A 24650-nucleotide genomic window follows, 5' to 3' on the forward strand; every position below is an offset into this window, starting at 1 on the left:
TTAATTAATACCAAAAGAAGAAAAAAAAATTGGAAACAAGAGGAACTACTAAGTATATTCCTCCACCTGCCACCATTACATTAAGCTCCGTTGACTTTTTCTTTTTTGTTCTGAAAGCAACAACGAATTACATGGCATCATCATCAGCCCCTCAAGTCATAACCTGCAAAGGTGAGTCCGGTTACATTACTTGTTCTGATCATATCTATGTATATATGACTCTATCTCTGACCATATGACTATATGTCCAATGTTGTTTATGAAACAAACAAACACAAAAAATAGCTGCAGTGGCATGGGGAGCTGGAGAGGAATTGGTAATGGAGGAAGTGGAAGTCAGTCCTCCCCAACCATTGGAGATTAGAATTAAGGTTGTCTCCACCTCTATCTGTTCTAGGGATCTTAATGCTCGGAAATATCAAGTAAGACTCTTTTACATTATGAATATCAACATATCTTGCCACGTGGAAAATGACTCATATATCTCGCCTGCATATGTGGCAAGCCATGCTGGAATTAACGAATAAGCCATGAATGAATCGATACAAATTATAACATATTTTACATTATGAATAAAAGAACACAGATCATGAAAGGCATTCAGTTTAGTGCATTGTCAAAATGTTAAAATTATGATGATTTTGTCTTGTTTTAATAGTTACATTGACTCGATTTAAGTTTGAAGTTTATATTGCAAGGGCCTGCTACATATTGTTTACTCAAAAAAAAAAGTGAGAGATCAAAGGCATGAGAGGATAACTACCCTCATTGCATCAGCTGATTTTGCATTCCTTAACTGTCTGATTTTGTGGAAAGCCCTAATCTTGAGGAATAGTGGAATACAATATTGCCTGCTAATGAATATTTTTAGTCATAAATTATTCTCTTTTAATTCTCAATAATAACTTATATGGAATTGTCCCCGTGAGCTTAGCTCAGTTGGTAGGGACATCGCACTATATGTGCAGGAGCCCGGGTTCGAATCCGGGACACTCCACTTATTCACCTTTAAGGTGAATTTTCTAGCCACTAGGCTACTTGAAAAGAAAAAAAAACTTATATCGAATTAACTAATTAAGCAATTAACATCTAACATAAGGTGCTGCTTCAAAAAAAATCTAACATAAGGTGCTTTTTATATGCAGGCCATATTTCCTCGCATATTTGGCCATGAAGCATCTGGGTAATCTACTCTTAATGTTCTATTGTTGGAATTTAGTGACCAAATTATTTCAGTCTCTGTAGTAACCGAATTTCGTAATTGGTTGCTAATGATATTTGTGACCGATTTGAAGAATGTCGGTATAAACTACTTGTCGCTAATGTTAACACCGATTTAGTGACTGATTTATTGAATATAGAGCAATGGTTTTTGCAGAATTATTGAGAGTGTAGGGCAAGGAGTTACTGAATTCAATGAAGGGGACCATGTGTTAACAGTTTTCATTGGAGAATGCATGTCATGCAGGACATGCAAATCAGGAAAGAGTAGTATTTGCCAAGTTTTGGGATTGGAAAAAAAGGGTTTAATGCATAACGATCAAAAAACGCGATTCGCGGTAAAAGGGGAGCCTGTTTATCATTTTTGTGCAATTTCAAGTTTCAGTGAATATACAGTAGTCCATTCTGGATGTGCAGTAAAAATCAGTCCTCATGTACCTCTTGAGAAAGTATGCCTTCTCAGTTGTGGTGTTGCTGCAGGTAAATTAATTAACCATAAGAAAAGATTATAACAATTTTACCAAATTATTGTCATTGTAATTTAGATCATACTTTGTAACTCTAGCTGTCAGACATGGAGGCACAATTGATCGAATTTTGTGATCAATCGTATTTTGTTGATTTTGTGACTCATTGCATTATTAACATTAGGTTTGGGTGCGGCATGGAATGTTGCTGATGTGTCAAAGGGATCAACGGTGGTTATATTTGGTCTTGGAACGGTTGGCCTTTCTGTAAGTCCAAGTACTCACTGATGAGAATCTCAAAGAGCAAGAAGAGAATTCATATTTTATTAAAATATTTATCAAAATATAAATTCTCCGCATATTTTTGAGGTCCTCGTTATATTCTTAAAAGACGAATGATATAATATTTTTCGAATCATTACTTTCATGTTGAATAGGTTGCTCAAGGCGCCAAACTAAGGGGTGCGTCTAGAATAATTGGTGTTGACAAAAATCCACGAAAGTGTGTAAATGGTAAAACATAATCAATTCTCCAATTAAGCTACTATAGTCTCTTGTTTTACTATTTTTTGTCTGTCGATTGCTACCACAGCTAAAGCTTTTGGGATTACTGAAGTAATTGATCCAAATTTGTACAAAGAACGGCCTATCGCGCAGGTGATGGATTGTTCATTTCATTACAAAAGATATATTTAATTTAACTTTTACAAAATAGTTGATCCAAATAAATTAACTTAATTTAAATCTTATTTTTGTTAATTATAATTTTGCTTCAGCACATGAACTATGAAAATTTCAGGTTATAAGGCACATTACTGATGGTGGAGCAGATTTCTGTTTTGATTGTGTAGGTGACACTGATATCATAACCACTGCATTGGAGTCATGTTGTGATGTAATACTCTATATACCTAAAAATCTTTTTTTTTATTATAATCAAAATATTATTCATTATACTTCAATTTCATTATGTCACTCCTTGTTTTTTAATAGGGATGGGGTGTGACTGTAGCACTTGGTGTGCCAAAGGCTAAGCCTAAGATCTCAGCTCATTATTCTCTATTCCTTAGAGGAAGAACTTTAAAAGGATCTATATTTGGAGGATTGAAACCTAAATCAGATATTCCTTCTTTAGTAGAGAAGTATATGAATAAGGTAAAGTAACAATACTTAGATTAAGTCTTTTATACTTAGCCGGAGTTAGGGCAGGCATCAAGGCTGAGCGTTGATAGAAGTTTTTACATATTACCCACTAACTATGTGCTCACACCATCGGAGGAGTTGAATCAACGCCCTTTGTTGGGTATGAGTCAACTCCTTACTCACTGGATTAATCTCGGTTGGCAACTTTACAATTTTTTTCTATAAAGTGAAATATGGACATGTCATTACTTCTTGACCAAAATATGATTCTTCGTTTCATGTGGTAGGTAACATACTTATTGTCTGGCCAATTTATGGTTACCAAAATATGATTCTCTTCTATGAACATTTGCTTATAACTGTTTGGTAGTCCACCTCAACATCACAAGCTGATTATGTACACTTTGAGTTAAACCCAACCCAAATTTTAAGATTTATTGAGTCATCCGCTATCGAGTCATCTATTCACACTCCAAATGTCTCGTCCTGACTCCTGACTATGAGAGGGTTGTGTTTAGACTTTGAGAGTCTCACATTCGATAAATTAAGGCTCGAACATTAGTCTATATGTGGAACAGTCCTCACCTTATAGAGTCTATCCACGATTTGTTGAGTCATCTTCAATCGAGTCAATGATCATGCATCCAAAGTTCATGTCCATATGTTTAGTCCTAAACTTGTTTTGAGAATCCCACATTAGATCAAACATGGCTTGAGACATTCCTCACCATTTTAATAATTTGTACTGTATGTATTCATCTATTGTGTGCATGCCCTTTATTACTAGCATATGCTTCATAACATAAAAATATGTACTGAAATTATTATGATGAATAAATATACAGGAAATCCAAATTGATGACTACATAACACACAATTTGCCATTTGATGACATTAACAAAGCCTTCAATCTTATGACAGAAGGAAAGTGTCTTCGTTGTGTAATCCACATGCCAAGATAATTCCTTTTGATTCTTATTTTTCAAAACATGTAATAGTATTAATTAAGATTCAGATGATGTAATTGTCCAAATATTATCATGGGTTTGAGATTAGGAGTTGTTCAAATTTTATTTTTTTTGGTATTCAAATTGTTCAAATTTATTTATTTATATAAAAGGGAATACACATGCTGATAGACTAGTTAATTTTGGCGTCTAAACTGATAATTTTATTTGGTGGGATTTTATGCCAGGTTTGCATTAGAGAAAATTTTCTCGTAACACTTCGGTACACATTTTATTTGGACATGTACCAATAGATTGTTGAAGTGGACAATTCTAATAGGTCCACAACTAGTGTCTAATATAGAAAAATTAACTCGTTATAACAGAGTTACTCTTTTTGATACAAATATAATAGAGCCACTCTAAAACTGGTAAAATTAAATTAAATGTTAAGGGTGTAAAACACGAGAAATCATTTTAGGCTTGTCCTATGGTGTACAAGTGACATAAATATTGTATAATAGACGAGTTTGTTGCCATTGAATCAATAAGTTTCACCATTAGATTACGCGAGATATGGTGATACTTTTGCATGGTGCAACACTATTTTACTTGTCCATCATAGACTTAGCCATCATTTTACTTCTTTTTTCAAAAGATTCTTAAAAAGCATTCCTATATTGGTAAAAAAAACATGAATGCTGTGCAATGATCAAAATGCACAAAACTTCTGAAGTAGCATGCAATTAAATTCCACCAATTCAATCTCAATAATTATTAATTAATCTCATGCATAATTGCACATACACACTAAATCAAACATTCAGCACCTATATTAACTGAGTACTGAAAGTTCAGTAGAGATTAGTTTTGCAAACAACAGAAAAACAATATACAGAAGTCATTATCATAGAAAAGTCATTAAACCAATACGTCATGATGGTTGTAAACACTTTGTTCCATTAGGGATTAGCTGATTAGCCTCCGAACCAAAACATGTAGATACAACCTATAGGAAATAAAAACAAAGAACAGTTGTCAAAATGACAAAAACAAAAAAGGATAACGTATGGAAATGAAACTAACACAAACTTAACTTTCGAAGAAGATGAAATATAATTATCAAAAAATGGAAAATATAAAAAGTCCAATGTACAGATTCTGAATTACCAAGTGGTTGCGACGAATTATCTACCTGAGCCTTCATTCAAATTTTGAGGACAAACACAATCATCCTTAGAGTTCTGGATATTCATAAACAAGAAGAAAGCAACAATGTGAGAATGCAAGCCATAACATTTGAATCATGATTGATGTTAATTGATTTGGTGTACATTACCGTTTACGCTACTCATTTTTTTTATAGTAGTGTTAAGGTCACCATTCCATTCAAATTCATATTGCGGTGTTACTCGTACTTTTGTAAGCTTTGCTGCGTCCAACACTCCATGTGAGAAAGTTTCCATCATTGGACAATCTATTACAAATAACGACTTCAGTAGTGGAAATTTGAAGCCATGTCTTCCCCTGCAGAAACTTTTAAGGCATGGTAGCTTATTCAACCATAAATACTCCAATTTCATAAAAGCTAGCTCAGAAGCATCACTGTCATCATCACTTGCAACTACTTCTTCTATCTTTTCACACCCATCTATGCATAATTTTCTAAGTTTTTGTAAACCGACAGTTGTTGATGATTTCAAAATATTTTTCAATCCAGCACAATTGAACACCAGTAACTGGTCTAAATTTTCAAACAGCACTGAGGATGGAATTACATTATTCAGTCTAGAACATCTATGTACAGACAAAGTTTCAATATTTTGAAGAATTGGTAGCACCTCAGAATTCTCTTCACATATAAACTCGAGATCGTTTAACTCAACGAGTACTAAAATTCTCAACTTCATAATTGTTTCAGAATGTCCATCGCATTCACTTCCACTCAAAATATTTCTGAAGGAACTACATGTCACCTTAAGCTTTTTGAGATTGACAAACCTTTGGAGGAAACCAGATGGAAATTTGTCAGACTCGTCATGAAAACATCGCAGGAGAAGATCTGTAACTTTGTAGATAAGCTCATCATTAAGTTGGCCATTACATAACATGGTGACGTCCTTGCTATTAAGAATAAGCTCGCTTGTGTTGGGGACAACCTATGAAACCCAAGTAATCAGATTCAAGTTAATAGCTATGTAAAGAAAAAAGTATTTGTTAGGAACCGGAGAATTAAAAAGAATAAACAATTTTATTGAAAGATTGATAAAGGGTATAAAAGAATAGGAGAGAAATCTCTCCTCCAAGGGTTTCCCCTTCACAATAGAGTCACTACTCTATTAAAAAATGTTTACAATACTTAATAATCCCCTCTCTATCATTGTATTCCCCTATTTATACAAATACTTCTTTAACTAAACCAGTAAGTAACTAACTAACTAACTCCTTACCTCAAATCCTATATCCTAACAATATTGCCCACCATTTTCCCGACATAATCATATACACTTAATCAAAACATGGAATGAAACTAACAAGCACAACACATATCTATTAAAAATGACATTGTAGAGTGTGGAAGCAATTAAATACGTGCATAAAGCAATCTGCCATTTGTTTGCTGAGTATTGAGATGTAGAATGCACCTTTTCAATTGAGAGAAGGGGGAGTGTATCAACTGGGACATTATCTTGGCAATTTTGAGACTTTGGCTTGAACAGTGCAAGCTTGTCGCAATGAAGAACATCCACATGTTTTAAAACAGGGAAATCCGAAGTATGTAATCCACTGTAGAAGCTTCGAAGTTGTGTTAAACCTCGTAAACTCAAAGATGTTAATTCTGGGAAAATAAATATTGGAACTCTGTCAGCCATTTCATCTTGTGCTACAATATTCTCAATGCCACATTTTTCTATATAAAGTTCTTGGAGATGTTGAATCTCTTTAGCCACAGAAAGGGGAATAATATGATTGAGGCTTTTGCATTCAGTAACATGCAAAAGGCTGAGATTTTGAAACTTGAAGCTTTCATTAGGATTCCCACTCCATATGTGTTTCAGCATCAGTAAATGTTTCAAAGTGAGACTTTTCAATTGCATTTCCAGTCTTGTTTGTCTACCACTATCTGCTTTTAGACCTTGTGTTTCAAATACAATTTCTAGTGTAGGACAATTAGTTACAGTCACTTTCTCCAGATTCTGTAATCTATTAAGCACATAAGATGGAATTAAATTTGAAATTTCATTGCAGAATTCAATTTTCAACTCCTTCAATTTGCCAAAGGAATTTGGAGCTAGTTGGTTGTACCATACTAATTTCAAGTGTTCCATGTGGGAGATTACCAATGTCTCCAAGTTTGGAAATATAACCTACAATCAGGCAATATGCTTAGACCTTTAACAGATAATTGCACAAGCAGCAAAACTAAAAGAAAAATCAAACAACAGTTAATAGTAGAGTTGGAGACAATGCTCACCTCATTATTAGAGAATTGATTCTGAGATAAAGGAAGACTACCCAAGTTTCCATCCGAGACAAATATTTCCTCCATCATTTGGCAATTACTAATTGCAAGATGCTTCAGGTTTAGAAATTCTCTAGCCACTGAGAATGAGAATGCGTATGCTATGTTACCACATTTGTCAATTGTCAAACTCCTCAGGTTTTGCATGCAAGAAAGACCCGGAATTTTGTCATCCCAGAGTTTCCTAGAATTGATCTTGGACAACTTCAATAGTTCAAGGTGGGGCATCCCAACCTATTAACCAAAAGATTCTCATGAGGATTTTATTTTTCGTATTCATTTATGTTGAGAAAAAGATCAAGATGAATATCTAACAACAACCATCCCCCAAATTGGAATATAAAAACAATGTATTGGAAGAATCATATGAAATAGATGTTGTTCAGTTCTATTCCGTTTCACCCTATTTTGTTTTGCTTTTTGCTTCTTTTTTTTATCACTTTCACTCTATTTTGTTTAATCCAAACAATGGCAACTAAAATGTCATTTATTCATTTTTATTTCATTTCCTTTTGTTGATCCAAACATACTGAAGTTTTAGGAGCTTTAGTCAGCAATTAAAATAGGAAATGAAGTCTGTAAACACTTCAAAATTTATGCAACAGGATTGTAAAAAAGTTTGTAATCATAAAAAAGTTTTAAATCTACTACTGTTGAAACACCATCTTAAAGCACTTTATGTGGCTTAAAAAGACAAATAGCGAAGTTGACCCACTAAATCATGTTTTTACCTTATTATCAATTAGTGCCACAGGTATGCACTGTGTATCATCATAATTTTCACCACACTTTTTGAGACCCTTATCAGTTGTCAATGGAACAGAACAGAAACTAATGAGACTAGGCAAACATACAAGTTCAAGAGAATGCAAATTGGGGAACATAATCGGGTCGATTTCTTTATCAGCCTCAGATGTTTGCTCAGCTATGATTTCTGTAATCATTTTGCAATCAGAAATTTTTATTTCGAGAAGATGACGAAGGTTTCTAATGAGGGAATGCCATAACAGATTATTCAACTTGTCACAACCTTTGACTTCAAAAGATTTTAGTTTGGAAAAACATTGAATTGGAAGTATGCCATAGCATATTTCTTCCAGATTAAACAGATTTTCAAGAACCAAAGTCTCTAAGTTGGGTAAAACAGGATAAGAATTGCCCCGTCCCATTGAGTCAATGATGTACTTCAGATCAAAACTGTCTTGAATGCACAAATGCTTTAATTGTAGAAAACCTACCTTGTTTAGTTCATAAAAGACATTTCTAACACATTGTATTTTGGCAAGGCACATCTCCTCAGCAGAATTCAGCAAGAAGTTAAACCCGCTATCGAAAAGAATGTTTGAACTCCTACTGTCTTCTAGCTTAAGTATTCTTGAAGATTCAGAAGCATTTCCAGACCAATCCAAATACCATTTCCACTTATCACCAATATATATATTGTATCTTTCAAGCTTTTCAAAGACCTGCAAGTCCCATGGACAAACTGAAGCATCTTGAATCATTATGTCTAAAGCAGTTAGATGAGACGAATCCCTTAGCTCTTCGAGACTTGCATTGTTGCTTTTGCTTCCCTTGACATCCCATTGGATAAAGCAATTCCCCATGTACAACTCTTCCAAGCATGTTAAACTTGAAATAAGATTTGCAGGAATGAATCTCAGTCCAGTGCAATTGGTTAAATTCAGTATTCGAAGATTAGTTAGCTGTCCTATTTCTTTTGGGAGCTCTTTAATATGAGATCTTTCAAGCCTGAGAATCTCTAAACTTTTCAGCTCTGCAACTATTGATATCTCTTCGAACACACATCCAGGAAGATTCAATGTTTTGAGTTTTGTCAAGAGACTAAGTGATGGTGGTGGAGAAGGGGTAAAATTCATTCCATATAAATCAAGGACCTTTAGCTCTCTCATCTCAGAGAAGAAGTCATCGGGGACTTTCAAAAAGTCACCGATATTACTCAGTAGAAGTAGCTTCAACTCTGGGCACTCCAGCTTCTCAGGAAGCTTGTGAATATAAGACCAAGGCAGGATGATCTGATGGCATTTTTGAAGTTGATCTATCTCTGGCCATTTTTTTATCAAAGTGTACCTTTTCACCCCAAAGGTTGGGCGAGTCCTACATGCAATTGATTTAGCCACATCTCTAACAACATCATGAATTCTAACCCGGTCAGCTTCAGACTCAAGTAACAACGAAGAGGCCTTGAGGTCGTTTATTAATTTGTAGTATCTGGTTTTTGCATCTGTCAATGCGTGCGAGTGTCTATATAAGCCTAACCCCCAATAAAATGAAAACAGTTTTCCAGTGTATTGGAAATCTAGTCCAAAGGAACCGATTAATAAGAATAGCAACTTCAGTTCCTCACTCTCTAAAAAATTATAACTCAATTCCAGAGTAGAGTAAACTTTATTATGCAACCCTTCTTGATCAAATCTCTTTAATTCATTTAAGGCATCCTTCCAATCAGAGACATGCTTTTTCCTCAAAGCCTTTGCCACTGTAACTATCAAAAGGGGCAACCCAGCACAAAGTTTGGCCACTTCTACTGCAATTGGTTTTATATTGAAATCTTTAACAACTTCACCTGCCATTTTCTCAAACAATTTCCAACTATCCTCATCATGTAAAACTTCAAGTCTGAATTCTTTCTGAATGTCCATCTCAGAGTTCAATACGTTACGATCTCTGGATGTCACCACCAACTTGCATCCTTTGTGATCATCACCAAAAGGAATCCCCACTTCCGTCAAATCAAGTTTACCCCAAATGTCATCAAGAATAACGAGAATACTCTTCTCACTGCATATCCTTTGACGTAATTGCATTGCTCTTCCTTCTTTTGTCTTCTTATTAAATTTCATATCCAAATCTTCAGTAATTTTGCCTTGAATTTTTTCCAAATCTGGAGAATCAGTTATAGTAGAAATAGCTACAACACTGAATAACCTATCTTTCTTTGCTTGCCAAGCTAACTGTTCCACAAGTTTTGTCTTACCCACACCACCCATCCCATACACCGCAATAATGAAGTTGTTAGGATTCTTCAATTCCGTGATCATCTTAGTCAACATTGATGTTCTGGATTCCAAGGCCTCATAACCTCTGCCAAATGGCGTGGCTGTCACTTGAGCATGAACATCATCACATGAAGATTTGCAATCCAGAATATTTATTATTCTTTCAACAATCTCTTTAATTTGTGCATATTGTGGCCTACACGTTTAAAGAAATCCGATGAGTGATACCAAATCATCAGATAAAAAAACTAAAAGCACTGACATTAAACAAAATAACAGATACTTTTCTCTTTTAGAAAACTAGATACTCTGCTGACCTTAAAATTGATATTTTCATGCAAAAAGAAAAATACATTTACTAATACAGAAATGCTAACGGAACACAATATACTCCTAATTAATGTGGCAAACTCTGAATTATTAGAATCCCTTCCCCTGAGAACCGGGTTAATATAAAAAAATACTTACTTCTGACGGATATCCCAACCAGCGATTGTTCCCACTTGTGTGAGAGCTTTCCTCCATCTTTGCACCATATCATAGTCTTGTTGGAATCTTTGTTCATGTTTGACAAAGGCTTCAGCAAAAATCCCACTTTGCTTTCGCACCTCAGAAGGATCAACATCATAGAAAACAGGCAAAATATGTTTTCGAGAAACTTGAACGCATTCACATATCTTTTCCAATTCTTGCAAACACCAAGTTGAGGAAGCATAGTTCTTTGAGAATATGACAACGAAAATCTGAGAGTCTTCAATTGCACGAAAGAGTTCGGGTCCAATGGATTCACCTTTTGGAAGATTAGTGTCATCCCTAAATACTAAAACGCCTTTCTCTTCAAGGGCATTAAAAAGAAAATCAGTGATATTGTTGCGAGTGTCTTCACCTCGGAAGGTGACAAACACATCATAATAATTCTTCCTCTTCTTTGGCAATGTAGCTAAAGCAGAGGAGTTGCTGCTACTAGCCATTTCAATCTAACTGGAATGGAATCAGTGAGATGTAATAAACAAGATAGTAAAGAGTTGATTTATTGGCACCTTTTCACATGTTAAATATTCATAGTTAGGGATTTACATTTTATGGGAAACTTCAAGAATCTTTCATTTGTTTATTAGTCTATATTTCAAGGATTTGTATTATTGTTTCAAGCATCTTTCTTTGTAATAAGTGCACACCAGGTTCTTTTGACGAGTTGTTTTGTGAAAAAGAGATTATTACTTTCAACAAAGTGCACACCCCTTTTTTATTTAGTCAAAAAAAGAAAAAAAAGTGCACACCCCGTTTCAACAAAGCAAACCCACGCGTCCCCATTTTAATAACTTTGTCGAGTTGTTTTATGAAAAAACGAAATTCTTACTTAAAAAACTAAAAGGAAATTAAAAAATTACTTAATGGATTTTACGATTTTGCCATCATTTTAGCTTCTTTTTAAAAAAATATTCTTAACAAGCATTCTTGAAGTAGCGTGCCATTAAATTCCACCAATTCAATCTCAATAATTTGATATCATACATAATTACACTTACACAGTAAATCAAACATTCAGCACCTATACACGAAATATTTTAAATAATTAAATAAGAATGTGCTGATTTTGAATTACCAGTGGTTGCCACGAATTATCTACATGAGATTTCTTCCAAATATTGAGGAAAAACACAATCACCCTTAGAGTTCTGGATATTCATAAACAAGAAAAAAACAACCATAATGTGAGAATGCAAGCCATAACATTTGAATCATGATTTGAGGTAATCCATTTTGTATACATTACCTTTTTTCGCTACAATTTTTCTTAGAGTAGAATTAATGTCACCATTCCAATGCCATTCACCTTCTGCATTTACACGTACAGTTCTGAGCTTTGGTGCATACAACACTCCATGTGAGAAAGTTTCCATCATGGGACAATCTATTACAGATAACGTCTTCAGTAGTGGAAATTTGAAGCTATGTCTTCCCTTGCAAAAACTTCTTAGCCTTGGTAAGTTAATCAATTGCAAATGCTCCAATTTCATAAATGCTAGTTCAAAATCATCATTCTCATCATCGCTTGCAATTATTTCTTCTATCTTTTCACAATAATCTATGCATAATATTTTAAGTTTTTGAATATTATTGACCACTGAAGATTTCATAATATTTTCCAATCCAGCACAAGACTTTACCTTCAACTGCTCTAAATTCCCAATATTTCAATATTTTGAAGAACTTGCACATCATATTTCTCTTTACATATAAACTCGAGGTTTTTTAATTCAACAAGTACTAGTTTTCTCAACTTCACCTTTGTTCCAGAATGTCCAATTCCAAAGCTTCCACTGGAGAAAATCTCCGTGAAAGAACTACAAGACATCTTAAGATTTTCAAGATTGATAAATCTTTGGAGGAAATCAGATGGAAATCTGTCAGACTCATCATGAAAACAACGCAGGCAAAGAGCTTTTATAATACGTTAATTACTCTACCAACTTTTTTTAATATACGTGAAAAAGTTTTAAGAAATTTATAATTACTTTTACGAATTTTAAGAAGAAATTTAAAAAAGCAAGAGATTTGATTTTGAAATATATTGTTTGCATATTGATGAGAAAGTGATACCTTAAAACTTGAGGCAGTAGTATGTCAAGAGCTAGCAGTATATAGCATAGACAATATTTGTCTTGTGCTCAAGTGGATTTAATGCAATAGACAGGTGATTATGAAGATTGCTCTGCAGAGACGTAATTAAAAAGATACATAAATCATTGTTCATTTAATTTTATTTAGGTTCAAAAATAAAAAATAAAACTAGAAACACAGCAAAATGAAGAAATTACACTACCTCTAAATATGCTTCAGATTCAGATTTCAAATAACTCACTTGATCTTCACTACCAAGCACAGCACAACACGCCTTCTTTTTTTTATTTATATTATTATTAGTACTACTACTACTACTTTGTGTTGTGGTGGGTGCTAGGCCGGCTGCACAAGTTGATGATTTTTACTATTGAGTGGGGCACTGTATTTTTTTTATTATGATTAAGTAGGGTATTATTATTATTAAAAGAATATTTGTCTTCTTCTTTTTGTTATATAATAATTAAGTGCATATGATATATATAATGCCTTGACTTTGTAAGTAAACAATCTCTTATTAAATGATATATCTTACACAAAAAGTTAAACATTTCAATTCACAATGCATTTTCAAAACATAAATCATTACATCTAAATTAAGGTCCTTAAAGGGTACCTTGGTGGCACTCGTTAGCATTTCCCTAATATTACTCAAGTATTCAGTAGTAATAGTTTTAGACATAAATCATTATCCATTTAGTAAAACAATATTAGAAACACAGCAATGAAGAAAATTACCTCTAAATTTGCTTGAGATTCAGATTCCAAATAGCTCACTCTTCTTCGGCTACCTTTTATTCTTCACACAGAACAACATGTCTTCCTTTGTTTTGACTTCTTTGTGTTAACAAGTGTGGTTGTTGGGTGCTATCTTTTGAAGTTGAAGAAAACTGCAAATGCATGCATTTTATATAATTTTGGCAAAGTTGGATATTATTTAACCAAGTATATAGCTATTTTGATTGGGATAGAAAGATTTGTGATTATAACTTATCATTGTTAGGATTTCAATGCGATCATATAGTTGTGTGTAGTAGGGGGTTAAGACAGCATTATCTTATAGCAAATTCTTGAATTGGTTTTGGTGTCATTCTAAACTTAAAAGTGTATAACTTGTGTTCAAGTGTTCAACACATTTTCCTAGCTAGTTTTAGGGTAAAATTGCGGGAGACTTCAATAACGCGTTATGTGACAATGCAAAAGGTAAAAGTGTAATAATCAAATCAATGATTTAAATAACCCAAAAATTCAGTCTAAAGGACGGGAGGGGGGCAGGAGAGGAATACTTTTGTCTGGCAGAAAATTGTTTAATTGGTTTTGGTGACACTCTAAACTTAAAAGTGTTATTAAGCATATCTTAATTTGTGCTCAACCAACTTTCTTCGTTTTATATAATAAAATTTCCTTTTTTTTTTCTTCATGGTGTAAACAACCAAATCAATGATCAGAAGAAATTGAATTTCAGTTGGAGGGATGTGCGTGGAGAGGATAATTTGTATCTCGCAGGAAATTGTTAAATTGGTTTTCGTGTTATTCTAAACCTTTTTTTGACTAATGATGTTTTCTAAACTTAAAAGTGTATATGTAGCATAACTTTATGCTCAACCGATTTTTCCTAGTTTTATAATGAAACAAGTGTAGAGACCCGATGTTGCCCAGGTTAGACAAGTGTGCGTGCACTAGTAAGATGAGGTAACTAGAAACTACGAGTAAATTATACTAGAATTGGAGAGATTCAAGGATAACACTACATCTGGTCTTAGTCTATTCATTTGGCATGTGCCACATAAGTATGTTACTTTATCAGGTAAAGAGACAGATTTTATTGCCAGAAATCTCCTAGATACTAATAGCAATTACAAGGTTAGTCCTAATAAATATTCTAGTTATTAGTAAAGAAAAAGGCTATAGTTAAAGATCATCAGACAATGATAATCCATAAAGCATATGGATATATAGCACACATTTTATATAGAGGGGTAAGAGAAAGGTCTTACATCAAATGAATCTCGTCGAAAAGAATCTTGCTTGCTCAGGCAGTGATAGCACTTTTGCAACAGAGGTTGCATTGTTAAGAAAGAAAACCAAGAGACTTCAAATCAGTGCTCACAATAATACAACCACTGCATCCCTTTATCTATAGTCAATATTATGGCTTTTATCTCTTCAACATTTCTGTGTGGTTGATCCCCTGCAAGAAACAGATGAACCTTATCTTTAATAGTAATCCAGCTTACAGCCTGAACTTTTTTTTATTCCTTTTAAATTCTTCGTCTTTCTTACTAAGTCACCCTCAATCTATTGTCCAGCAGCAGAATGCATGTTGGATATTACTACATAAGGTGTTGCATTTGCAGGCTCCAGCTCGGTAATACGTTGAGCAGCAAGCTTAGCAAGGTCAAGGCGTAGGTGAGCCTTGCTTGCAGCGAGAAGAGCCCCCCAAACCCCAGAATGTGGCTTTAACGTCATTGAATGGATTAAATCAATAGCTTCATCAAGGAAACCAGCACGACCGAGTAGATCAACCATGCAGGCATAATGATCAGCTTCTGGCTCAATATGATAACGAGATTTCATGGTGTTAAATAAATTATGTCCCTCTTCAATCAGTCCTGCATGAGTACAGGCAGAAAGAACAGCAAGGAAAGTAACGTGGTTAGGTTCATGGCCTTCGGTCTGCATTCTTTTATACATACTGAGAGCTTCTTTGTCATAGCCATTTTGTGCAAAGCCGTTGATGACTGAGTTATAAGAGACAACATTTGGTTCAACGATGTCTATGAAGATCTTGTAGGCATCAGTTACGTTTCCACACTTCGCATAGAATGATATAAGAGCATTTTGTATCGAAAGATCATATTCCAGGTTCATCTTCAGAACATGGGAATGAATCTGAAGCCCTTCATTCAGTGCCACCAAATTAGCCGAAGCAGCAAGAACACTGCTAATAGTTAAAGGATTAGGCCTGCATCCTTCCCGGTTCATCCGAACATACAAACACAAAGCTTCCTCGTACTCCTCATTACTAACAAAGCCAGATATAATAACGGTCCATACAAAATCATCTTTCTCTTTCAACATATCAAACAGTTTAATAGCCTTTCAATTCTTCCTTCCTTTGCAAACAAACCCCGTGATCATGGCCGTCCAAGAAATCAAATCCTTCTCTGGCATCCTCTCAAAAACCCCATAAGCTGCATCAACTTCATTGTTATAAATATATCCAGAAATCAAAGAATTCCAACTAACTAAATCTTTATTACCCATAGCACAAAACACTTTCTTTGCCATGTCAATGCAACCAAACAAGGAATACATAGTGATGATAGTATTAGTCAAAACACTACCAAACTCAAATCCCAATCTTGAAACCAACCCATGAATCTGCATTCCCTCTTTCACACCACCACAATTTCCACACCCTTTAACCATTATAGTCATGGTAGTTGAATTAACCTCAACAACCCCTTCCCTCCTCATATCCAAAAACACACAAAACCCATTTTCAAACAAACCTTTCTCCATATACCCATCAATCATTGCACTCCAAGAAACCACATTTCTCTCCGGCATTCTATCAAACAATATCCTAGCATAACCAATCTTCTGATCTCTACACAAACCACCAACTACTGCACTCCAAGAAACCACATCCCTCTCACTCTCACCCACATTCTCAAAAACCCTCAAAGCTTCATTTGTTTCGCCCATTTTCAAATACCCATTTATTAAAGCATTGGAACAAACCAGGTCACGAAATTCAATTGGAGCTTCAAGGTAAAGTTTCTCAGCCAAGTGGAACTTCCTTGCCTTAGCAAAACCCATGATCATGGCAGCATAGGACACCGCATTTCGGTCATTAAACGAGTTAAAAACCTCATAAGCTTTGGTAACATTACAACCATTGCGAATGTAAGCAGAGATCATGGCATTATAAGAAGCAGGTGTTCTTTCAGGCATTTCATCGAACAGTTTGCGTGCGTTACCGATTTGACCATTTTGGGCATATAATGTGAGCATGGCTGTCCAAGTGACAATGTTCTTTTGGGACATTGTGTGGAATATTGTTTCTGCTGCTTTGCCGTTTCGTCCATTTTCTGAAATCTTAACGTTGCAGTCAGTGATAAATTTGGTACCTTTGGCAGTGTTGGTGATGTGCGTGAGGTTTGATTTGGCGGTGGTAATTATTTTGTGGAAGTATCTGGCGTGATGTTTCATATTTATTATTATATTTTTATTTTTTTTTAAGGAATCAAATTTATAACATTTCATTAATCAATAAGTGTTCAATACAATGTGGTATGTCAATCAATGTTTGGGGACTAGCTATATATATGGCCTTAACTAAGCTATGAGAAACCTCATTTGTTTGTCGCCTAATGAACTCAACACTCGAGTTATAGTAATAAGAAGAGAAAAGTCTCCTACAGTGCGCAGTAATTTCGCCAAATTCGGTCGCATCATACTTTTTGGAGTGGAAATTATCCACTACTATTATCGAATCAAACTCAAAATCAACCGGACCTAAATTTAGCTCTTGCACCTAGTTAAGAGCTGAAAGTAAGCCAAGTGCCTCATCAATACGAACATCATAGATTGGATCAATTTGATTGTATTTTGCCATAATAAATTCACCATAATCATTACGAATGCACATACCTATGCCTACTTTATTGAGTATTGATGAGAATGAGGCATCAATGTTACATTTGACTTGTCCGTTAATAGGCTTTTTCCATCTGTGAATAACTTGAATAAATGGTGTTTCATATTTATTATGGACTTACAAAAATAATACTCGACCACTAATATAATTCTATTTTAACTCAATTAATAACATCATTAACATCATTTTATAATAAGTGGTTTTCACATCTTTTTAAATTTTGTTTGGATTTTTTCGTGTTTTCTTGTTATTTGTTTTGAAGTTTCGTCTTGGTACGATGTTTGTTTTTATTTCCCGTGTTGATACGGTGTTTGTTTTGTTTAGATTTACAAGTTTGCTTCGATCAAATTCAATGCAGATTCAATGACTTTAACGTCTTCAATATTGCAGATCCGGAGGCATGACTATTCCGAACATTTGAATTTTGTCCTATCATTTGTAGGCCGTGTAATTAGGCCGTTCAAAGCTATTAACTCGGATGATGTGAGTTTGTTTGCAGATTCATCCTTTTTAGTTTTTAGCGAACTTGAATATATAATGATTTCGATTGATGTACTTTACAAATTTGAATGAGTGAATATCGTTATGTTTAGTCGCAAAAAAAATATCATAGAAGTCTAATTCTTCTATTTTCTTTTTCTCATATAACCATGGTCGTCACCATTTTTCTTCTTCTTAGTTTATCCAAGAGGAGTAATTTAAGATCAATTTTGGTCTGGAATCATCCCTCCAAATCATTCTTTCTTTCTCGTTATAATAAATATGTGATTTTCACATATTTGTTTGTTTTGTTTTCTTGTATTCATACGGTGTATTTGGTTGTCCCGTCTTTGTACGGTGTATTTGGTTGAACCTTCTTTGTGCGGTATTTATTTGTTTCAAGTTGAAAGATCAATTTGATCTAGTGCAGATTCAATCAATGTTGACTTTGATGTCATCAACGCTACAAATCTAAATGCATGAATATTCCAAACACTTCATTATAGTCTTGTTTACTCCAACTTCTCTTAAAAGATATCTCAATCTCAATAGCATTTTTCATCAAACCATGGAGTACTTTCAGCTTGAAAAAAAGTAGTGATATGCAATTGATAGCAAAAGCACCTACAAAATTATAATTTTTTAGGTGCTTGAAAATCTCATGCATCAGACCAGGACAACCCTCAACAAAGCCATCTATGCAAGGAGCGTTAGGCGCATGACCCTAGACAAAGAGAACTTTTAAAATTACAAACTCCCTAATGTCAGAATAGTGAATACTTTGCATATCACCAATTAATATTTACATCATCATCAAATATTTGCTTGTTTCTGACATACTAGACGGTGTTGATCAATGGTTGTAATTGTTTGGAAAATATTTTATGATATTCCAATAATATTATGTGGGGAAATATTTTATATAATTATATTAGTTATTTATTAATTAGGAGTTATAATTGATTAAGTGATCAAATAAAGTTAAAAGGAATTAGATTTCTATTTAGAATTAATTAAGTATTTAATTAATTTGATATGGGTTCAATATGAGTGGATGTCAGGATAACCCATTTCGGAATAATGGAACATTAATTGGCCATCACACTATATATAGGCTATGGTCCCCAATATACCGTACATAAGCAAATAATTTCTTCTCCCTATCTGAAGAGAACTCAAGGCATTAGGGTATCGGTTGAAGAAGAACCATACAAGCCAACGGATGCTCGTCGTCCGTCTCTCTCTTTGTGTTTCAGGATTACTACTGAGAGACTATGCGGTTAGTTCATCTAATGAATTCGTCATCCAGATATTCCTAATAGTAATCCTTGATAAATCAATATGTCGTAGATCCTGTTTTATATACATGCTTATATGTTTATTAAGCTTCCGCACTAAAGTAAGATTATTGATTTAATCTTTATTATTGAGCATGATTTATATGATTAATCGTTAAATTAATTCCAACAGTAATGACATTTACTTTACATTAAAGTGACCAAGATTTATTACAAATCTCAATCATAGTATACACATTACTAATGTTCACCTTACGGTAAAAAAAAAAAAAAAAAGTTGACTGGATTCCTCATGCTTATGCAAATGTTACACAAGGATACCATGCTACAACCTTTGGCTCTAAGATCCAACCATCGTATGTGTCGAAGATTTTTTTTTATAGAGAATAAAAAAAATTAATAATAAACACACATCAAGTCTACCAATCAAGTTCTCTATGTGAATGATAGGATTATGATTTAGTTAATTAAATAATATTAACGTAGTTTTTAGTCGAGCTTTTATTAATTCAGCATTTTAGTCTTGTTAAGTTGGACTCATATGCCAAGAAACGGCCACCGCTCCCCCTCTCTCTCTTAAACCTATTTTGTTTTTCTTCATCATCTTCCACCAAGGAGGGGTGGTTTTTGGGTCAATTTTTGACCCAAAATCACCCCTCTAAATTGTTTTTTTATTTTCTTTTTATTTAAATAAGTGATTTCACATAGATTAAGTTATTTAGTTTCGTTTTTCTTGTGTGATTTCGTCGTCTGGGTGCGACGCTTTGTTGGTGGTCGTCATTGTTACGGCGTTTGTTTTGCTCGTCTTGTTGCGGTGTTCGTTTGGTTCATATTGAAAGGTAGATCTCAATCAATTGCAGATTCGATCAATGATTTGGGCATCATCGTTGCAGATCCAGAAGCATGAACATTCTGGTGACTTTTGTTTTATTATATTATTTGTAGGCATATTGCAATTGCCGTTGTATGCTATTAACATGGATGCTGTGAGATTGTTTGCAGATTCATCCTTTTTGTTTGTAGCGATGTTGAATTTGTAATTGCATGTGATGTACTTTATCGATTATTGGAATGAATGAATATCGTTATTTTGAGTCAAAAAAAGTTGGACTCATATGCAATTGTACAACCTAAACCAAAATATTATGGAAAGTTATTTTTGTCGCCCTACTAATTACTCAAACATCATCCGCGACTTAAGTAGTGGACGATTTTTTTCCACAAAAGCCTATTTTTACACATCCTCTACTTAAGTCACGAATGTGTAAAAATAGGATACAAGAGTAACCAGTAGGATGGCAAAAGTAGCTCTCAATATTATGTATCTCATTAATTCTAAATGTGACCAAGACCACACATACACATTAAGGATCAAAAAATAAAAGTCCAACTTAACAATTCAAAGACTCATTGTAAACCTTGTAAAAAAAAAAAAAAAACTCAACTAAAAGCTACTAGTACATCAATATTATTTACTTAACTAAATTAAAAATTCTTCCTCTCTAAACAAGCATACAATAAACACATGGACACACAGTGAAGTCTACCAAACAAACATGAAGTTGCAAGGAAGAAGCCATATATCCATCCATGTATACCTACGTACCCTTCTTAGAAACAACTTCCGCATGTGTGCCTGCCTGTGGTTTTGTATATATATTTGACTCATCTTCAGTGATGCTTTCCAATTAGATTTGGACTCTACCCCAATTATTATTTTACTACCATTTACTACCATCATTCTAAATCACTGATCGTGATATTTTAGTGAATAAGTCTCCTTTACAATTTTTTACGCTTATTAATATGGTTATGTTTGTACAATTTTTTAGTGAATTTTTTTGGATATTACAATTACTATATTGTTATCTGTGAAAATATCTATTTATAGTTAACTTTACGTATTTCAATGCAAAATATGGTTATGTTTGGAAAAGTAATAATAAATGTGTCTAGAAGATTGAAAAAGAACTTATATTTAGGGACACATTTTTTGTTTGAAAGTGTGCTTATAATCAGGGACGGAGGGAGTAATACATAGTCCCATAATAATAATAATAATAATAATAATAATAATAATAATAATAATAATAATAATAATAATAATAATAATAAGTCATGCTATATAGCACCATAATAATAATTATGCACGGTTTTAATGAGTATAATAAATACCTTGTAGGAGTCGAGATTTAAACTATGAACACTCCACGTATTCACCTAAAGAGTAAAATTCTAGTGCATGTTATTTGACAAAAAAGAATTTACTCTCCTAAATTAAAACATATCAAATGTTTTGAATATATATATTTTTTTATTTTATTTCTTTACCCAAAAAATATCTATATTTTAACTGAATGATATCTATTGAATGAATTAATCGAAACAAAATATTTTAACTGAATTTCTTAAAATTTGTCATGTATTTTTAATGTTTTCACCCACTCTTTAACCTTTGCCATTAGAACCCATGATGAAAAGGTGTGAATTGACAAAATTCCCCATATACCTTGCAAATTTGAGCTCTATAGAGTCTTAATCTTTCTTAATGTGATTGGGTTTATTCAGCAAATAATAATTAAGGAACCATGCTTTTCATAGCCAAAAATTTAAAACTATTCAAAGCACAAAAACTTTTCAAATTTGATACGAAATCCATCCAATCTTTATGATAAAAGTATTTAGTTGAGTGGGGATTGGAATTCATTCCCATTTTCTCAATCCTCCAATTAGAATTTAGAATATAATATATAAAGAGAGGTCCCTGTTATTAGGTACACACACTACATAATGTCCACTTAGGAAAGCAACAATAATTTGATTCCTCATCAAGAACTATTAATTGTCATCAAATCATTTCACACTCTTATATTATCCATCACTTGTCACTAAAAATGAGCTTTACAAATAAAGATGACACCCCTACAAATTAGATATGGCCGGGTTGCTCTATAAAAATGCATAACTAAGTATAATTTTCACACATAAAATTATATTTCATTTAATAATTTAAAAGTATATATTATGTTTTATTATAGTTTTTTACTTTTCCTTTTTATGTGTGTTTAAATTATGTGTTCATATAAGAATTTTTCTATTATAAAGATTAATTTTTTAGAGTTTTACTAACGGTGTTCTTGAGACATTTGTTAAGAAACTAAAAAGCAAAATAAATGAACAATTTTGTATTTGAATAAACAACTTTTAAAAAAGTATTATTTAATTTGAACTTTCGAGATATGTACACCATAAACAGTTATTAAATTTATGAGAGATGATCTTATAAACCTAATGTTTTATAAGATTTTAGGTGAAGATATCACGTCTCATTCTCTTGTGATCCTGAAGCATTAACTTATTGTTACACCTAACGCTCTGGCGACTCCCCAACAATTTTCCATATTTGTTAAAATAAAACTAATAATATTTTTTTCTTAAATATGGTTAAACGTTGAACTTTTAATCAAATAAGAGATTCAAGTACTTAGAGATGGGGAAAGCAAGTAGTCCAACTGATTTCAAATTAAAAGAGTTGGAAGTCTTAATCTATGAAGCATGGACACAGACACGGACACCGGATACGATACGGACACTGACACGTCGACACCGATAAAAATTTGAAAAAATGACATAATTTAGTGTAATTATAAGTGTCGGTGTCGGTGTCGGACACCGACACGTGTCCGACACGGACACACCTAATCTGAGGAGTGGCGGTGCTTCCTAGGTCTTAATTCAAACCCCAAAAAATAATTAATATAACAACTAACCACTAATATCGAATGTTTCAAAAAAAAAAAATCAAGCATACCTCTTTTATTTCATCAAATCAGTCTACAAATTTTTAATCAACTTAATTTGTGTCTTAATTATTGATCCTTAGGTGGGCATATTGTCTAGTTCAAGATACCCCACTAGGAGGCATTATACTTAGCTAGTCTAATGCCATATTACGTGCTCACCTGGAACCATGTTTTTTGCTCCTTGACAAATAGACATCAATGGGTCAAAGAATTAATAATTTTTTCATCACAATTATAAGATTCTTATCTTGTCACAATGAATCTAATTTCCATTAACATAATTTATTATTCATTGATTGGTATCGTATAATTTGTGTACCATTTATTTGTCTATATAAAGGTCATTTTTCTACCTTTCAAAATCATTAATCTTGCTTACTCTCTCATCAAATAATTATAAACTTCAACCAAAAAAAAAAAAAATTAGTGTGAAAATTTCTTCATTGTACTAATAATTAAGAATGTCTTCTTCAATTGAACTAGGAATTGGTCAATTATCAGAGGCTAATAATGTAATTCTCATGTCTTTGATGGAAGAAACACATGAATTAGAAGATGAATATTGTGGTGATGATAAACTTGTAAGTATGATCCAATCACTTGAAGCAGAAATAAGTGCAACTCAAAATTATGACATGGGATATATGGATGGTCAAGATTGTTCCAAGTCATTCATTGATCATCCAGATCATTGGATTGATATGGAATTGATCTCTTCCTCACCGTTTGATGAGGTGAATGCATGGATTCCTTGTGGAGATGAGATGGAGCATGTGGAAATGGAATATGAAGATCAAAATTTCATTGATGATTATCAAATGTGTTATGGAGTTTTCTTAGAGCAACAACATATAGAAACTTGTAATTTGTCCCAAGGACCAAATTAAGCAATATTATGAAGAGTCCTTGAGTATATATCAAAACTTTTTTTTTTAACAATCAATATTAGCATTTCTGATAATTATTAGTATTATTTTACTTTTAAGAATAAACCATCAATTTTCGCTATAACTTTGCCTCTTACAATGTGGTTTAGTTTGGTTCATTAGAGAAACAATGGTTCGACTTGCTAAGGACGTATATGATTTATTAAATATATTTTCCCCCAAGTCGAGTAACGATAAGATTGGGAAGGACGATGATGAAGATGATGTAACCAGATATCGCGCAAATAAAAATATATCTCTTCACAAGGCAAGGTGTCTTTTAAAGCCTTCCATCTCCATATTAGTAAAGAACCAAGTTAACAAGCCACAAGTTTCAAACTCCTAAACCTCCTTTAATACTTTCTTCGACTTACCAAATTCAAAGGATTTTCTTACCTCCTTCCGAACCACCCCATAAAAACCTTCTCCGAGCTTGAGCAATTGTCTTTCGAACATTAATAGACATCTTTTTGAAGGAGAGAAAAAAGAGAGAGATACCATCGAAAACATATATAGCTTAGGAATTTAAAT

The 24650-nt window shown here is 33.4% G+C and overlaps 6 protein-coding genes across 31 annotated transcripts; 2 read left to right on the plus strand and 4 right to left on the minus strand.

The window, feature by feature from the left end:
- The first annotated feature begins 74 nt into the window (after positions 1 to 74).
- Positions 75 to 3907, plus strand: LOC123895021 (alcohol dehydrogenase-like 6). Of its 2 annotated transcripts, none has more exons than XM_045945204.1 (10): positions 75 to 171; positions 292 to 422; positions 1146 to 1183; positions 1379 to 1701; positions 1873 to 1955; positions 2126 to 2201; positions 2281 to 2345; positions 2488 to 2583; positions 2682 to 2843; positions 3677 to 3907. In XM_045945204.1, exons 1-10 carry the CDS (start codon positions 132 to 134, stop codon positions 3791 to 3793), a joined length of 1131 nt encoding a protein of 376 aa, XP_045801160.1. In that variant the 5' UTR covers positions 75 to 131; the 3' UTR covers positions 3794 to 3907. The 2 variants fall into 2 exon arrangements, with proteins under 2 accessions (XP_045801160.1, XP_045801159.1); XM_045945203.1 differs by having other exon boundaries at positions 102 to 171; positions 286 to 422.
- A 570-nt stretch (positions 3908 to 4477) lies between these two features.
- On the minus strand, positions 4478 to 17145 carry LOC123895013 (probable disease resistance protein At4g27220). Of its 25 annotated transcripts, XR_006804059.1 has the most exons (12): positions 14944 to 17124; positions 13685 to 13836; positions 12926 to 13037; positions 12099 to 12295; positions 11928 to 12000; positions 10790 to 11302; positions 8033 to 10517; positions 7254 to 7535; positions 6424 to 7146; positions 5118 to 5937; positions 4949 to 5022; positions 4478 to 4787 (listed from the first exon to the last, which is right to left on the minus strand). XR_006804059.1 is itself a non-coding variant. In XM_045945187.1 (11 exons), exons 5-10 carry the CDS (start codon positions 11290 to 11292, stop codon positions 5015 to 5017), a joined length of 4821 nt encoding a protein of 1606 aa, XP_045801143.1. In that variant the 5' UTR covers positions 11293 to 11302; positions 11928 to 12000; positions 12099 to 12295; positions 12926 to 13037; positions 13149 to 13295; the 3' UTR covers positions 4478 to 4787; positions 4974 to 5014. The 25 variants fall into 25 exon arrangements, 3 of the variants coding, with proteins under 3 accessions (XP_045801143.1, XP_045801144.1, XP_045801142.1); XR_006804054.1 differs by having other exon boundaries at positions 4949 to 5937; positions 12099 to 12236; XR_006804068.1 differs by having other exon boundaries at positions 8540 to 10517; positions 12099 to 13037.
- On the minus strand, positions 12064 to 12680 carry LOC123896436. Its single transcript, XM_045946820.1, has 2 exons — positions 12612 to 12680; positions 12064 to 12498 (listed from the first exon to the last, which is right to left on the minus strand). The coding sequence occupies exons 1-2, from the start codon at positions 12678 to 12680 to the stop codon at positions 12064 to 12066; spliced, it is 504 nt and encodes a 167-aa protein (XP_045802776.1).
- Positions 15245 to 16027, minus strand: LOC123896437 (pentatricopeptide repeat-containing protein At1g53600, mitochondrial-like). Its single transcript, XM_045946821.1, has one exon. The coding sequence runs from the start codon at positions 16025 to 16027 to the stop codon at positions 15245 to 15247; it is 783 nt and encodes a 260-aa protein (XP_045802777.1).
- Positions 16049 to 16999, minus strand: LOC123896438 (pentatricopeptide repeat-containing protein At1g53600, mitochondrial-like). The gene has a single exon (XM_045946822.1). It carries the CDS (start codon positions 16997 to 16999, stop codon positions 16049 to 16051), a length of 951 nt encoding a protein of 316 aa, XP_045802778.1.
- Positions 17146 to 23553: 6408 nt separating the features above from the next.
- LOC123895023 lies at positions 23554 to 24218 on the plus strand. Its single transcript, XM_045945207.1, has one exon. The coding sequence runs from the start codon at positions 23655 to 23657 to the stop codon at positions 24078 to 24080; it is 426 nt and encodes a 141-aa protein (XP_045801163.1). The 5' UTR covers positions 23554 to 23654; the 3' UTR covers positions 24081 to 24218.
- Positions 24219 to 24650: the final 432 nt, after the last annotated feature.

Source organism: Trifolium pratense, linkage group LG7 (genome assembly GCF_020283565.1).
Source record: "Trifolium pratense cultivar HEN17-A07 linkage group LG7, ARS_RC_1.1, whole genome shotgun sequence".
Classification (NCBI taxonomy): domain Eukaryota; kingdom Viridiplantae; phylum Streptophyta; class Magnoliopsida; order Fabales; family Fabaceae; genus Trifolium; species Trifolium pratense.

Coding starts and splice junctions, on each gene's coding strand:
- LOC123896438 (XM_045946822.1), bottom strand. CDS start 16,999: ATGTCCCAAAAGAACATTGTCACTTGGACAGCCATGCTCACATTATAT.
- LOC123896436 (XM_045946820.1), bottom strand. CDS start 12,680: ATGTCTTGTAGTTCTTTCACGGAGATTTTCTCCAGTGGAAGCTTTGGA. Junction 12,499..12,611: donor TTGGACATTCTGGAACAAAG/GTGAAGTTGAGA, acceptor AATTTAGAGCAG/TTGAAGGTAAAGTCTTGTGC.
- LOC123895013 (XM_045945187.1), bottom strand. CDS start 11,292: ATGGCTAGTAGCAGCAACTCCTCTGCTTTAGCTACATTGCCAAAGAAG. Junction 10,518..10,789: donor GGTTGGGATATCCGTCAGAA/GTAAGTATTTTT, acceptor TTAAACGTGTAG/GCCACAATATGCACAAATTA. Junction 7,147..7,253: donor ATCAATTCTCTAATAATGAG/GTGAGCATTGTC, acceptor GCCTGATTGTAG/GTTATATTTCCAAACTTGGA.
- LOC123895023 (XM_045945207.1), top strand. CDS start 23,655: ATGTCTTCTTCAATTGAACTAGGAATTGGTCAATTATCAGAGGCTAAT.
- LOC123895021 (XM_045945203.1), top strand. CDS start 132: ATGGCATCATCATCAGCCCCTCAAGTCATAACCTGCAAAG. Junction 423..1,145: donor TTAATGCTCGGAAATATCAA/GTAAGACTCTTT, acceptor TTTTATATGCAG/GCCATATTTCCTCGCATATT. Junction 2,202..2,280: donor TCCACGAAAGTGTGTAAATG/GTAAAACATAAT, acceptor TTGCTACCACAG/CTAAAGCTTTTGGGATTACT.
- LOC123896437 (XM_045946821.1), bottom strand. CDS start 16,027: ATGTTGAAAGAGAAAGATGATTTTGTATGGACCGTTATTATATCTGGC.